General features: G+C 36.0%; 1 protein-coding gene across 2 annotated transcripts in view; it reads right to left on the bottom strand.

Annotated features, from left to right (window-relative positions):
* EFCAB6 (EF-hand calcium binding domain 6) overlaps positions 1–12,484 on the bottom strand; it is a 221,200-nt gene that overhangs the window by 145,110 nt on the left and 63,606 nt on the right. For both annotated transcript variants that reach the window (XR_006735936.1, XM_045554715.1), the window contains 2 exons: positions 11,220–11,332; positions 4,402–4,526 (listed from right to left, as the gene is read on the bottom strand). Coding sequence is in view for 1 of the 2 variants with exons in the window: in XM_045554715.1 (XP_045410671.1) it covers positions 4,402–4,526; positions 11,220–11,332 (238 nt within the window). In the remaining variant the exon portion in view is untranslated. The remainder of the gene's footprint in view (positions 1–4,401; positions 4,527–11,219; positions 11,333–12,484) is intronic.

Raw genomic sequence — 12,484 nt, 5'->3', positions numbered from 1 at the left:
TGAAACAGAGACACTGTCTTTGTGACAGGTATCTTTTTAGAAATTTTCATTGTTACTGTTTATAAAGAAAGTACCAGCCATTGTTTAAAAAAATGCAAGCAATTCAGCAAAGTATAAAAAAGGAAATAAAGATACCTGGAAGTCTTACCATCCACAATTTTGTATATAGTGTTCCAAAACCCTCAACATGATCATATAAACATATATTATAATTTTGCAAAAATGGAATCATAGTACACTTTCAGGTTTGACAAGTACTTTCTTCATTTAACCATATGTTATGAAATTTTTTCCGTAAGAACTAGCATGTATCTATATGATTCTTTTACATGATATATAGTACGCCATTACATTATTGAAGGACTAGCAAAGGGTACACCCGTTTTCCATCCTTATCCTCTTTATGCATTGAGTTTTTGTAAACGTTTCCCTGATCCCAAATCTAAATAAAATGCCTGTTGTTATTCTCTCACCTAACATTCTGGCCTTTTCTGTCATATGACTAAAATATTATTATTTATGAATGTGATTATTCATTTAACATTTCTCGCCTTGATGTAAAGTCATGTGCTCTCTATGACAACAAACATTGTGTCTGTTTTGTTCACTAATAATTATAATATCTACAATAAAGCCACAATATTGGCATGCAGTAGGCCAATAAATATTTGTTAAAAGTGGATATATTTATACCAAAAATCTTCTAAACAAAATTGCAAGATATAAAAAGCTGTTCAACACATTAGTAATCAGGGAAAGGAACATTAAAATCATAGCTGAGATACCATTTCATCTGCATCTGACTGGCAAGTATGCAAAAGCCTGACAATATCAAGTGTTGGTGAGCATGTGGAACAACAGGAATTCTCATATGCTTCTGGTGGGAGCGTAAACTGATATCGTGGAAAACAATCTGAGGCTGCCAGTTAAATCTGAGGGGCATATTTTCAACAATCTAGCAAGCAATTCCACTCCTGGGTGTATTTCTCACTCCTAGCTACAAACCCTGGCACCTGTGCACCGAAGCTATGTCTGCAGCCATTTATGGTGGCATTGTTTGGATTAGCACAAACAGGATGCAGTCCAAATGTCCATCCATAGGAGAAAGTATAACTTGTGTACTATTTAGATAACAGAACACTGCCCAGCAGTGAAAATGATAATACAGCTACATCCACAATATGTGTGTGTGACTCTCATCCTGAGCACGAAGAAGCTAGAAATAGATGGCTTTGCAGCTATGCAAACACAGAAAGAAAGCAACGTTAGGCAAAAGACAAAGAACCCAGTCTGTAAGAAAATGTAACATAAAAAATAAATAAATACATCTCCTGCAAGAATTTCATGCCACAAAAAGGAACTAAATAAGAAAATTAATTAATTAAAAGAAAATCTTGAAGATGATTAAACAATGAAAGAGACAAGAAGGGATGTTTCAAAGCTAAGAAAATAGAAAGCAAAAATAACATAATTATAGGAACTAATAAATTAGAAACAGCAAAAATAAGAGACAAAAATGAAATTTAAATTAATATTAAAGGAGTGGCTTGAAAGAATGAAGGCAGAGGAAAGAAGAAAAGGACTAAAGCAACTTGAGAGAAGATGACAGCTATGAAGGATAAGCAGAAATGATCCAATATAAGGATAACTGGGAATATCACTGAAGGAAGGATTGAGGGAGGAAGAAAGAGGGACAGGGGAGATGATTTTAGTAATACGAAGGAAATTTTCCTGAAACGAAGGAAGAATGAATCTGTATGTCACTGTGTTCCAGGAAACTTTGTCAAAATGTTCCATGCCAAGACATAGCTTCGTTTTTCTTTTTTAATTTCAAGGATCAAGAAAAAAATACTTTAGGCATCCAAGTAGGAAAAGGAAATCACCTACAAGGGGAAAACGATCTGGTTGATCCAGGTTTCTCCACAGCATCATGTGGTGCCGGAAGACAATGGAAAAATATTTAGTGCATTATGAGGAAAAGAAAGTACGATGGAAGAATCATACCCAGCCAAGCTTTTGTGCAAGCATAGAATCAAAAGGCACATAGTCTCAAATATGAAAAAAACAAAGGGAAAAGCACCCATGAGCCTTTCTTAAGGAAATTTCTTGACAGTGAAATCCAGCCAACCAAAAAATACATCAAAATAAAGAACTCGGAGAGGGATAAACTGGGGTAAGTGTTGAGCTATAGTGATGCACATTAAATTTGTGTAAACATCAAACAAAGTCAAAACAACATGGGGAATTATGGTGACTGAACAAAATATAAATATTATAAACTTGACTAAGGACAAACTATAAACAACACAAATTGTGAGGTGGGAGGGAGGGGTAGGGAGAAACACACAAGTGCCCATTACTTTGAGTTCCTAGCAGAAAGCCAGCCCATACTGTCTGTAATTGAAAACTGAAACATCCTTCAAAAACAGCTCTTAATGGCTTTTTGAATCTCTTTCCTTATCTAGAGTCCCCATGGTTACCTAACGCGTCTTGTAGGAAAGAAATGTTTCATCCAAAGTTCAACAATGTCTCCGGTTTCACTTGAGGCCCGCACTGTGGGGTTAAGAGCAAGGACAATAAAGCGACCCTGCTTGAGCTTGTTTAAACTTGGCTCCAGTACTTACTGGCAAGTCATTTAACCCTCCATGCCTCAGTTTCCTCAACTTAAAACTGGGATAACAGTAGAGCCTAACTCCTGGAGTTGCTGTTAGGACTAGATAGAACACCTAAAGAACACTTAGAACGCTGCCTGGCACCCAGGAAGCCCCCATAAAAGGGTTAATTATAATGGTGATCATATGATGGTGATCATGACATTACCTTTCATCTGGTAAATCTGAGGAAATTTAAATTAAATATATTTTGTTTGTTTGTTTGTTTTTAAGAGATGAGTCTCACTCTGTTTCCCAGGCTGGACTGCAGTGGTGCAATCATAGCTCCCTGTAGCCTCAAACTCCTGGACTCAAGTAATCCTCCTACCTCAGCCTCCAAAGTAGCTGGGACTACAGGCACTAAATATGTTTTATTTTTTAAAAGGAACATGATCCTCTTCTTATAAAATTATTTCTATCTATGTATCCACATAAAATTATTTCTATCTATGTATCCACCCACCTACCCACCCACTCACTGTGCAGCCATCCTTCTATATATGGATGAAGACAGGTCTAGAATTATGTTCACCAAATGTTGCCTTTGATTATTTCTGGGTGGTGGACTGTGAATAATTTATTACTTTCTTCTTTGTACTTTTCAGAATTGCTTACATTTTTTTATATGTTCATGGATTTTATAATGGTCATGTTTTTATGAAAACAATAAAGTCATCGACAACAACTAGAGAAAAAAATTGTTACCAATTTACCAACAAAGTGCTCACTTCTCTAATACCTTTACCAATACTGGCCTTGCTAGTTTTTCCTCATTGACATTTTTCTATTGAAAATTTTATATTAATAATTTGTAAATGTTCTATGTATGTTAGGAAGAGTTATTATTTAACTGTCATTTATGCTGCACATATTTTGCCAAGTTTATCATGTTTATACAAAGTTTTGCTGTACAAAACCTTTTTCATTTTCATGTAGTCAAATTTACCAGTCTTTTTCTTTATGGCTTTTGGGCTTTACTTCATGCTTAAAAGAGATTCTAAATTTCAAGGTTAAAATTTTTTCATTCATACTGTTTATTTTTAAACTTAAATAGCTAATGCATATAGAAATTATTTTTGGTGAAGAGTAGAAGGTTACAAGCTTACTTTTCCCAAAATTATTTCAATAATTACTGAATAATCCATTCCCTGTTCCCATTATACTTTATTGAAATGCCTCATATCATAGGTTAAATTCACATGTTAAAGATGGGTTCATTATCCAACTATCCTTTTAAATCAATTTGAATGTCCATTGCTGGGCCAGTGCTGTATTGTCTTAATTTTTAAACCTTTATAAAATATTTTATATGTGATAGAATAAGTCCTCTATTACAATTTTTTGAAAGAAAAAATATATATATCCAGATACAGTGAGAGCAGGCATTAATACTAAATCTTCCGATCCAAGAATTAGAAAAGACCTCTTTATTTATTCAAGTTTTCCTTTATGCCACTCAATAAAGTTATATCATTTCTTTATGTAAGTCTTACATGTTTCTTATTAGAGTTAGTACATGAGTAGCACAAAGGATGTACTTAAAAATTAGTTTCTCATTGCCGTCACCATTAGCGGTAGTATTACTGTTACTATCGCTGCTTTTAGGAGATGGAATAGGTTTCAGGGCTTGAGGACATGTAGGCAGGATCAAAACAAATGTTAGAAATGATGTCTAGTCCTTAGTTTTTCACAGTTGTCTACTTTGCTGTTTATACTTTAGATAACTGTGGCTTTAGGAAAACATTCTTACCTCTTGGCAAAAGGTCCTCTCAATTTCATCTAAGGAGTAGTTTTTCCAGGTATCTTCAGATGACACAGAATTTATTAGACGCTCCTTTTTGGAATTTTTGCCTTGTTGATACTCTAATGAGACATCTATTAAAACAAAATAGCTTTAGTTTATTAACATTGTCAAAGGTAAATTTAAATAGTGTTTCCTTTTAATCATCACCTGTCTGGCAAAAGTTAAGACTTGAATAAACCAAGAAAATGATGAACCATCTAATAAATTGTATTGAAATGATTGGATGAACATTCTGGAAAAAATAAGTCTCCCACTTGCTGTGTTACTCTAGGATAAACCCTAGATAGAGAGAAATGTACATTAAATAGAATTTAAAAATCATAAAAGTGTAGTAGAAAATTAAGATGACTATTACCTAATATATAATCTTTGTGTGAGATGGCCTTTCTTGCTGTGAAGAAACCACTAATGCCAGAAATAATTTAAATAATGGATAGGACTGACAATATAAATACTTAATATTTTCGGTTAAAAAAACCCACACAAATAACAGTGAAAAAATGAGTAAGGAAAACTATTGTTAACATACATGAGAAATACAGGTCAATTTTCACAATATATGAATAGCTCTTACAAATCAATAAAATAAACATAAATATCCAATAGAACAGTAGACAGAGGTTATATACAGGTAATTCACATAAAAAGAACTAAAAAAAATCCAATAAATGTATGAAAAACTGTTCAAGCTCATTGATAACTTTAAAAGTTAACATTTTTTTTCTACCCCTCAAATGGGCAAGGATTAAAGGGAATGGTAAGAACCAGTTCTGGCTTGTGTATAAAAAGCTGGTACTTGAATATACTTAAATCCCCTTCCAGAACTTTATACTCATGGAATAATAGGACCATTGAACACGTATATGGATAAGGATATTTTCTGTACCATTTGTAAGAGAAAAAAAAATTGCAACAATCTAAATGCCCATTAATAGAAGATAAGTTTTACAGATTAATGGCTCATCAAACCTATGAAATACTACCCAGACATTAAAAACAAAGATGCACGTCTAAATTAATGGATGTGGAAATTTTTTCTTGCTATATATTGTCTCGTGATTTTAAAAAGGACAATTAGCCTAATTTAATTTTCATTTTAACACTTGTTTTATCTTCCTATCTATCCATTCATCTATCCATGTATGCATCAGAAACAAATCTGGGAAATAATACACCAAAAAGAACACAGTAGTAGGATTCAGGTGGTAGGATTACAGGTAACTGTTATTTTGTACCTTTATGTTTTCTGGCTTCTTTGAAACAAGCAGGTATTACTTTTATAATAAAAGAGAATAAAATAAATCTAAAATATAGCCACTTTCTTTTTCAAAGTCGACTGCAAAGAATCACAAATGGTTTCCCAGATTTATTTCCTAAAATGTCTGCAAATAAGCTTCAGTCAAATTAAGCCCGCTTAGCTGCATTAACAAACTGCCAGTCATCTGGAATTCCATTTCCTATCTCCAAAAAAACAAAAAGTCTCCCTCGGTGGCTCCCTCTGGGCTACATAATAAAACACAAAGTTGGTCTTTCAGAACATGGTCTGGAATTCTGTGGCCTCAGTTGGCTGAGAATGAAACATGGGCTCTCAGAACACACAAGGTGCAAGAGGCCTCACTGAAAGATAAGGAAGCCAGGTCACACAACCAGGATCTGACTTGGTCCGGCACAGAGGTCTCTGGACCCGTCTCTGATATTTCATCCTGTCCTCACTCCACCCTGTGACACTGGTACTCTAACAGTGACTCATGGGAACACACCCACAGCACACGTATGAGCCCACTTGTGCTCTGTTTAAACAACATGCCCTGCCTGGGAGGGTGGAGAGGGGTGAAGGTGTGAGGCCTGCCCTTGGGAGCTCGGAGTCCAAGACCTCGTGCACATGTGCTGTAGTTGCTTTCCCGGCTGACAGAACCCAGGGATGGCACATCCAATGACTCCTCTCTCACCACAGTTACACCAGGTTTCATTCTTTAGTGCAGCTTAGTAATTCCTGCCACCTTCTGATTTTCCCAAAGTTTCCTCTGAAGAATCCTTGCTGATTTGAAACAGGTAGAGAAGAAATCCAAAGCTTAAAGTGGGTTATATACATCATGAGTGCAGCAAAAGAAAACTAGCTCCCCAATATCATTTCTTCATGCACCCAAATAGATGGTGCTTTTGATAAGCAAGATGGTGATGGCTTATTAAGAACCCAATGCAGCCAAAACAGAAGAATGCAAACTTAATAGAATATATTGTTCTACATTTAGAAAAATCAAAGATAATGGGTTGCTGCAAATATATGAAATAGAGAGTCTCCTACAGAAGAAAGCAACAAACCCATAAACAGCTCTTGGTAATTAGTTCTTATACAACATAAGAACTAGATATGAACATACAGTAGCAAGTTTTATCCTTATCATTCATAATTCACAGAGAGTAGAAAAGTAGTTCATATTAAAGCTAGAAATGGATATAAAGAATTCTTTAGAATTGTGATTAATTATGGATGTGAAATTTTTGGCAAATGCAAATAGGTGAAATATATTTTTAAATTATTACTCTCTTATAATATCTCCCCAAAATGCTAAAACCATCGTATACAAAACAAATACAGTTGACCCTTGAACAACACATGTTTGAACTGTGTGGGTCCACTTAAAAACAGCATTTTTTCAATAAATATATTGGAAAATTTTTCAGAGATTTGGAACAATTTGAAAAAAATTCACAAATGAACCATGTAGCCTAGAAATATTGAAAAACTTAAGTTAGGTATGACATTAATACATAAAATTTACATAGATACCAGTCAATTTTATCATTTACTACCATAAAATATATACAAATTTATTATAAGAAGTTAAAATTTATTAAAACTTATGCACACAAACACCTACAGACCTTTTATGGCTCCATTCACAGTTGAGAGAAATGTAAACCAATGTAAAGAGTCAATGTTAACACATTGCCACACTAGAAAAAAAAACTTTTCCTTGGGGCCACAGTGTTTTATTATGAAAATAGAAATCGAAAAAAAATGATCCCTTCTAACTTAATGAAAAATTTGTTATTTTTTATTGTTTTATGTGTGTGAGTTTTTGCAAATTGAAAAACGGATCTCACAGCTTCCAAGGTGAAGAGACGTGTGAGCTACCTATGCTTCATGAGGCCTCGGACTCAAAACTAGCGTGAGTTAAATACAACTCACATGGTAGTTAATGTATTAAATCATAACTGTATAAAAGGAACTGTAGTACATCCTGCATTACTGTAATAAGTTCATAGCTACCTCCTGTTGCTATGCTGTGAGCTCAAGTGCTGCAAGTATCTGCTTAAAATGCCATGTGATGCTAATTATCTCTGTGTGAGCAGTTCTTCTCTCCAGTAAATTGCACATTGCAGTAAAAAGTGATCTATTGCGGTTCTCGAGTACTTTTCATTGTGTTTAGTGCAATACCATAATCCCTGAATAATACCAGGAAACCCATACAGAATGCCACCAGTGATGCTGGAAATGCTTCCAAGAAGCAGAGGAAAGTCATGACATTACAAGAAAAAGTTGAATGGCTTGATCTACACTATGCACTGAGGTCTGCAGCTGCAGTTGCCCACCATTTCCAGATAAATGAATCCAGCATAAGGACTGTTGGAAAAAAAGAAAAAGAAATTCATGAGGCTGTCACTGTAGCTACTCCAGCAGGCACAAAAACTTTGCACTTTTTGTGAAATACCTCTTTTTTATCTTATATTGAAAATGCAGCTTTTATGTAGGTGCAGGATTGTAATCAGAAAGGCATACCTACAGACTCTAATATAATTCAATAAAAAGTGAAGTCATTATATGACAACTTAAAGCAAAAGGAAGGTGAAAGATCTAAAGTTAGAGAATTTAATGCCAGCAAAGGATGGTTTGATGATTTTACAAAGAGGTTTGGCTTTAAAAATTTGAAGGTAACAGGAGAAGCAGCCTCTGCCAACCAAGAGGCAGCAAACGAGTTCTCAGGCACCATTAAGAAAATCATTGAGGAGAAGGGATACTTGCCTAACAGGTTTTTAATGCAGACAAAAGGGCCCTATTTTGGAAAACAAAAATATCACAAAGGACATTTACCAGTAAGGAAGAGAAGCAAGCACCAGTACTTAAGGCAAGAAGGGATAGGCTAACTCTACTGTTTTGTGCCAATGCAGCCAGATTTATGACCAGAGCTGCCCTTGTCTATAAAGCTGCTAACCTCTAAGCCTTGCAGGGAAAAGATAAACACCAGCTACCAGCCTTTTGGTTGTACAACAAGAAAGCCTGGACAATGAGAACACTTTGTTTGGATTGGTTCAATGAATGCTTTGTCCCTAAAGTCAGGAAATGCCTTGCTGGTAAGGTCTTTTAAAGTTCTTTTGATATTGGACAATGTCCCTGGCCATCCTCATGAGTTAACACTGAAGGCATCAAAGTAGTCTACTTGCTTCCAAACATAACATCTAATTCAACCCCTAGACCAGGGCATCATAAAGTCCTTTAAGGCTTATTTTACATAGTACTCTATGAAGTACTGCCGATGCCACGAGACAGAAACCCAGTGGAGAGAACCCCAATAGAGAAAACATCATCAATGTCTGGAAGGATTACATCATTGAAGATGCCATCATTGTTACAGAAAAAGCTGTGAAAGCCATCAAGCCTGAAATAATAAATTCCTGCTGGAGAAAACTGTGTCCAGATGTTGTGCACAACTTCACAGGATTTATGACAGAACCAATCAAGGATATCACAAAAGAGATTGTGGATATGGCCAAAAAGGTGGAAGGTGAGGGTTTCAAGATATGGAACTTGGAGAAATTCAGGAGCTAATAGATGACTTGATGGAGATGAGCTTCTGAACCAGTGCAGGAGGATGGAGAAGATGATGGAGGAGCAGCAGTGCCGGAAAACAATTGACATTAGGCAATCCGGCGGGAGAGTTCCAATTATTCAAGACTGCTTTTGACTTCTTTTATGACATGGATCCCTCTATGATATAGGCACTGAAACTAAAGAAAATGGTGGAAGAAGGATTGGTGTGGTATAGAAAGAGTTTTAGAGAAATGAAAAAGGAAAAAAGTCAGATAGAAATTAAGATGCATTTCCGTAAAGTTACACCGAGCGTGCCTGCCTCTCCTGCCTCCCCTTCCAGCTCCTCCATGTCTTCTGCCTCTGCCACCCCTGAGACAGCAACACCAACCCCTCCTGTTCTTCCTCTTCCTCGGCCTACTCCACATGAAGATGATGAGGATGAAGACCTTCATGATGATCCTTCCACTTAATGAATAGTAAATGTACCTTCTCTTTCTTATGGTTTTCTTAATAACATTTTCTTTTCTCTAGCTTACTTTATTATAAGAACACGGTATATAAAACATAGACAAAATGTGTGTTAACTGTTTATGTTATTGAGAAGGCTTCTGGTCAACAGTAGGCTATTAGTAGTAATAATTCTGGGGGGCATCAAAAATTATACACAGATTTTCACCTGCACAGAAGGGGTCAGTATCCCTAACCCTCATGTTGTTCAAGAATCAACTGTATTATTAAAACACTGGTAGGTTAAAATGTTACTCTAGAAGAATTAGAGGCCATAGACACTTGACTTATCTGTCTTCAAGGCTGGAGTGCCACGGGAAGCATTTCTCAGCAGGAGTTCCTGAGTCAGTAACATTCAGAACCTTTGAAAGGTGGAGAGTGCTGGCTGGGGAAACAGCCTATCTGGATTTGATTGTTTACTTCAACCTTTAACTCGTCTATCCGCCTCACAGGGCTGGGGGGAATATGAAAAGATGATGCAGAAACATGCTTATCCCATGCCTGGCATGGGAAGCTTTAAAAAGTAGAATACTGGAGTCTGCCATAAGCGATCTTGACTAGCGAAACCAGGCTGAAACCTGAGAATCTGTCATTTTTCAGCTTGCTAGTGAGATGGATCTGAGAGTCACAGAAGGTGCTCAGTGAATACTTGCCGCACTGAAGCGAGTTGAAAGCACACAGTGACGAGCCCTTCTGAATGAGCCAGTCACAGTGGTGGTAAACCCCTGAAGCAAGAAACCGCTAAGGAGAAATCCTGTCTAAGGCAAGGAAAATGACCAACAACCAGGAGGGGAGAGTGTCCAATTGAATTATTCATACATTCATCCTCAAAGAACTGGGCCCCTGCTCTCTCCAAAACTATCCAACAGGTTGGCAACTCTGAGTGTTACACTGATGAGGCTGGGACAGGGACGATTACCACGAGGAACAATTTTCCTTCTCACGGTTGTATGCCTACATAAGCCTGGCTTTGCACGTCTAAAAAACTGTAAATTACTCAACTTTTTGCCCTTTTACATTAAGATTTTTCTCATCATTAAAGGAATATATGTTTATTATAAAAAAAATCTTTGAAACTACAGAAGCAGCATAAAGAAAACAAAGTAACACCCAGAGACATATCACTGAAAGACGATCTGTGAGTATTTTGGAATGTTTTCTAATCAGTCACAGATATTCCACATACATTTTCTATGTTATCACTAATTCTTTGTGGAAATCATTGTTCCTGGTGTGCATTTTACTGTGTGCATATGCTGTGACTCAACCCTTTTTCTATTGTTAGGCATTTACATTATTCTTATAAATAATGATACCATGGCTATCTTTGCAGATAATGTATTTTCTGTATTTGAAAGTATTTCTTCAGGAAAGATTCATAGAAGAGGAATTACCATGCCAAAAGATATTGAAATCTTTAGCTTCATACTTTAAAAATACTTACCTTGGTTTCCCATAAGATATCTAAGGTTCAAATCATTATTTGTGCTGAGGTTCTTCAAAAAGACATTGTAATCCACTGCGGTATCTTTATCGATATTGTAGTGTTTTGAAAACCTAAAATATAAATGTTCTTTAGAAATCAGAAATTATGACACAGTGAATCTACAAGAAAGCAAGTTTGTTACTAAGGTATCCTTTGCACTGGGGTTGACATTCATTTTAATGTCTGTTTCTAGCTACAGCTGGAATTTAAAAATAAACCCTATAAAATGTTACTGTAAGATTTTTTGAATTCAGCTACTCCACTTTTTCAGCCCAACAGATGGGTGCACAGAGGTTCGAATGAGGAAGAAACATCGCTGGACCTGCTAAGGATTGCCCCTGCTACCCAAACCCCCGCGGAGCTTCTCCCTTCTCTCAAGAGAGGGCAGGGAAGCCGGGGATTTACTGCAAGGCAGCCACTTCTCAGATGGCAATGCAGATCCCACTTGCCTTTAATAATTGGAGGGAAATGAGTCCGTTAGCATAAAATTTCCTTCACCAGGGAAATCTAGAACTGGGTGGAAGGGCAAGCATAGATGATGGTCTTGACTCCGCATGCTTCTCTGGAGAGAAACTGAGGCCCCAAATGGCATGTGGTTTCAAAACAGTGGATGGTGGAGGGGACAAGGCTTTTCTTGTAGCAGTCTATGATTTTTATTTATAATAAGGAATATTTAAAACACTTAACCACTGTGTATCCCTAAAATATGTTGAGATACTCTTTTTTAAAGTTAAGATAAGTAGAATGTTTGGATTTTTTTAAATGAATTTTGTATTATTAAAATCTGCCACTTGATAAATGGTTTTCTAGATAATTTCTGTGTTATTATATTTCTAAAAATTGACAGTTTTTAAATGTTTGGTTATAGTCTCTCCATATGTGTTGATTTCTATAATTATCTAATTTTGTACTGTTTTCTAAAAATTGTTATAATTATCACTTAAAGTATTTGTTATTTTTCTGTTTTCTAAATTTAACAAAGAGTAATGTCATTTGTTCATTTTAATGCATACCTTTTTTTCCACTTTGATGAATCTTGCCTATTGTTCTAATAAGAAAAATCATCTTTAGATATGATAGCTGCCAGATGTTAACACTGACTCTCCCTACACAGTTCCAAGTTTCAGCCACAGTCTGTCTTGTGAAAATGAGGTGGTAAGCTTGAGAACCCAGAAGGTGGTACCTAACGTCCTCCTTTTTGAGTTCCTGTCATATAGAAAGTG

This window comes from Lemur catta, chromosome 6 (genome assembly GCF_020740605.2).
Source record: "Lemur catta isolate mLemCat1 chromosome 6, mLemCat1.pri, whole genome shotgun sequence".
Lineage (NCBI taxonomy): Eukaryota > Metazoa > Chordata > Mammalia > Primates > Lemuridae > Lemur > Lemur catta.
This window is presented reverse-complemented; position numbering and strand designations above follow the sequence as displayed.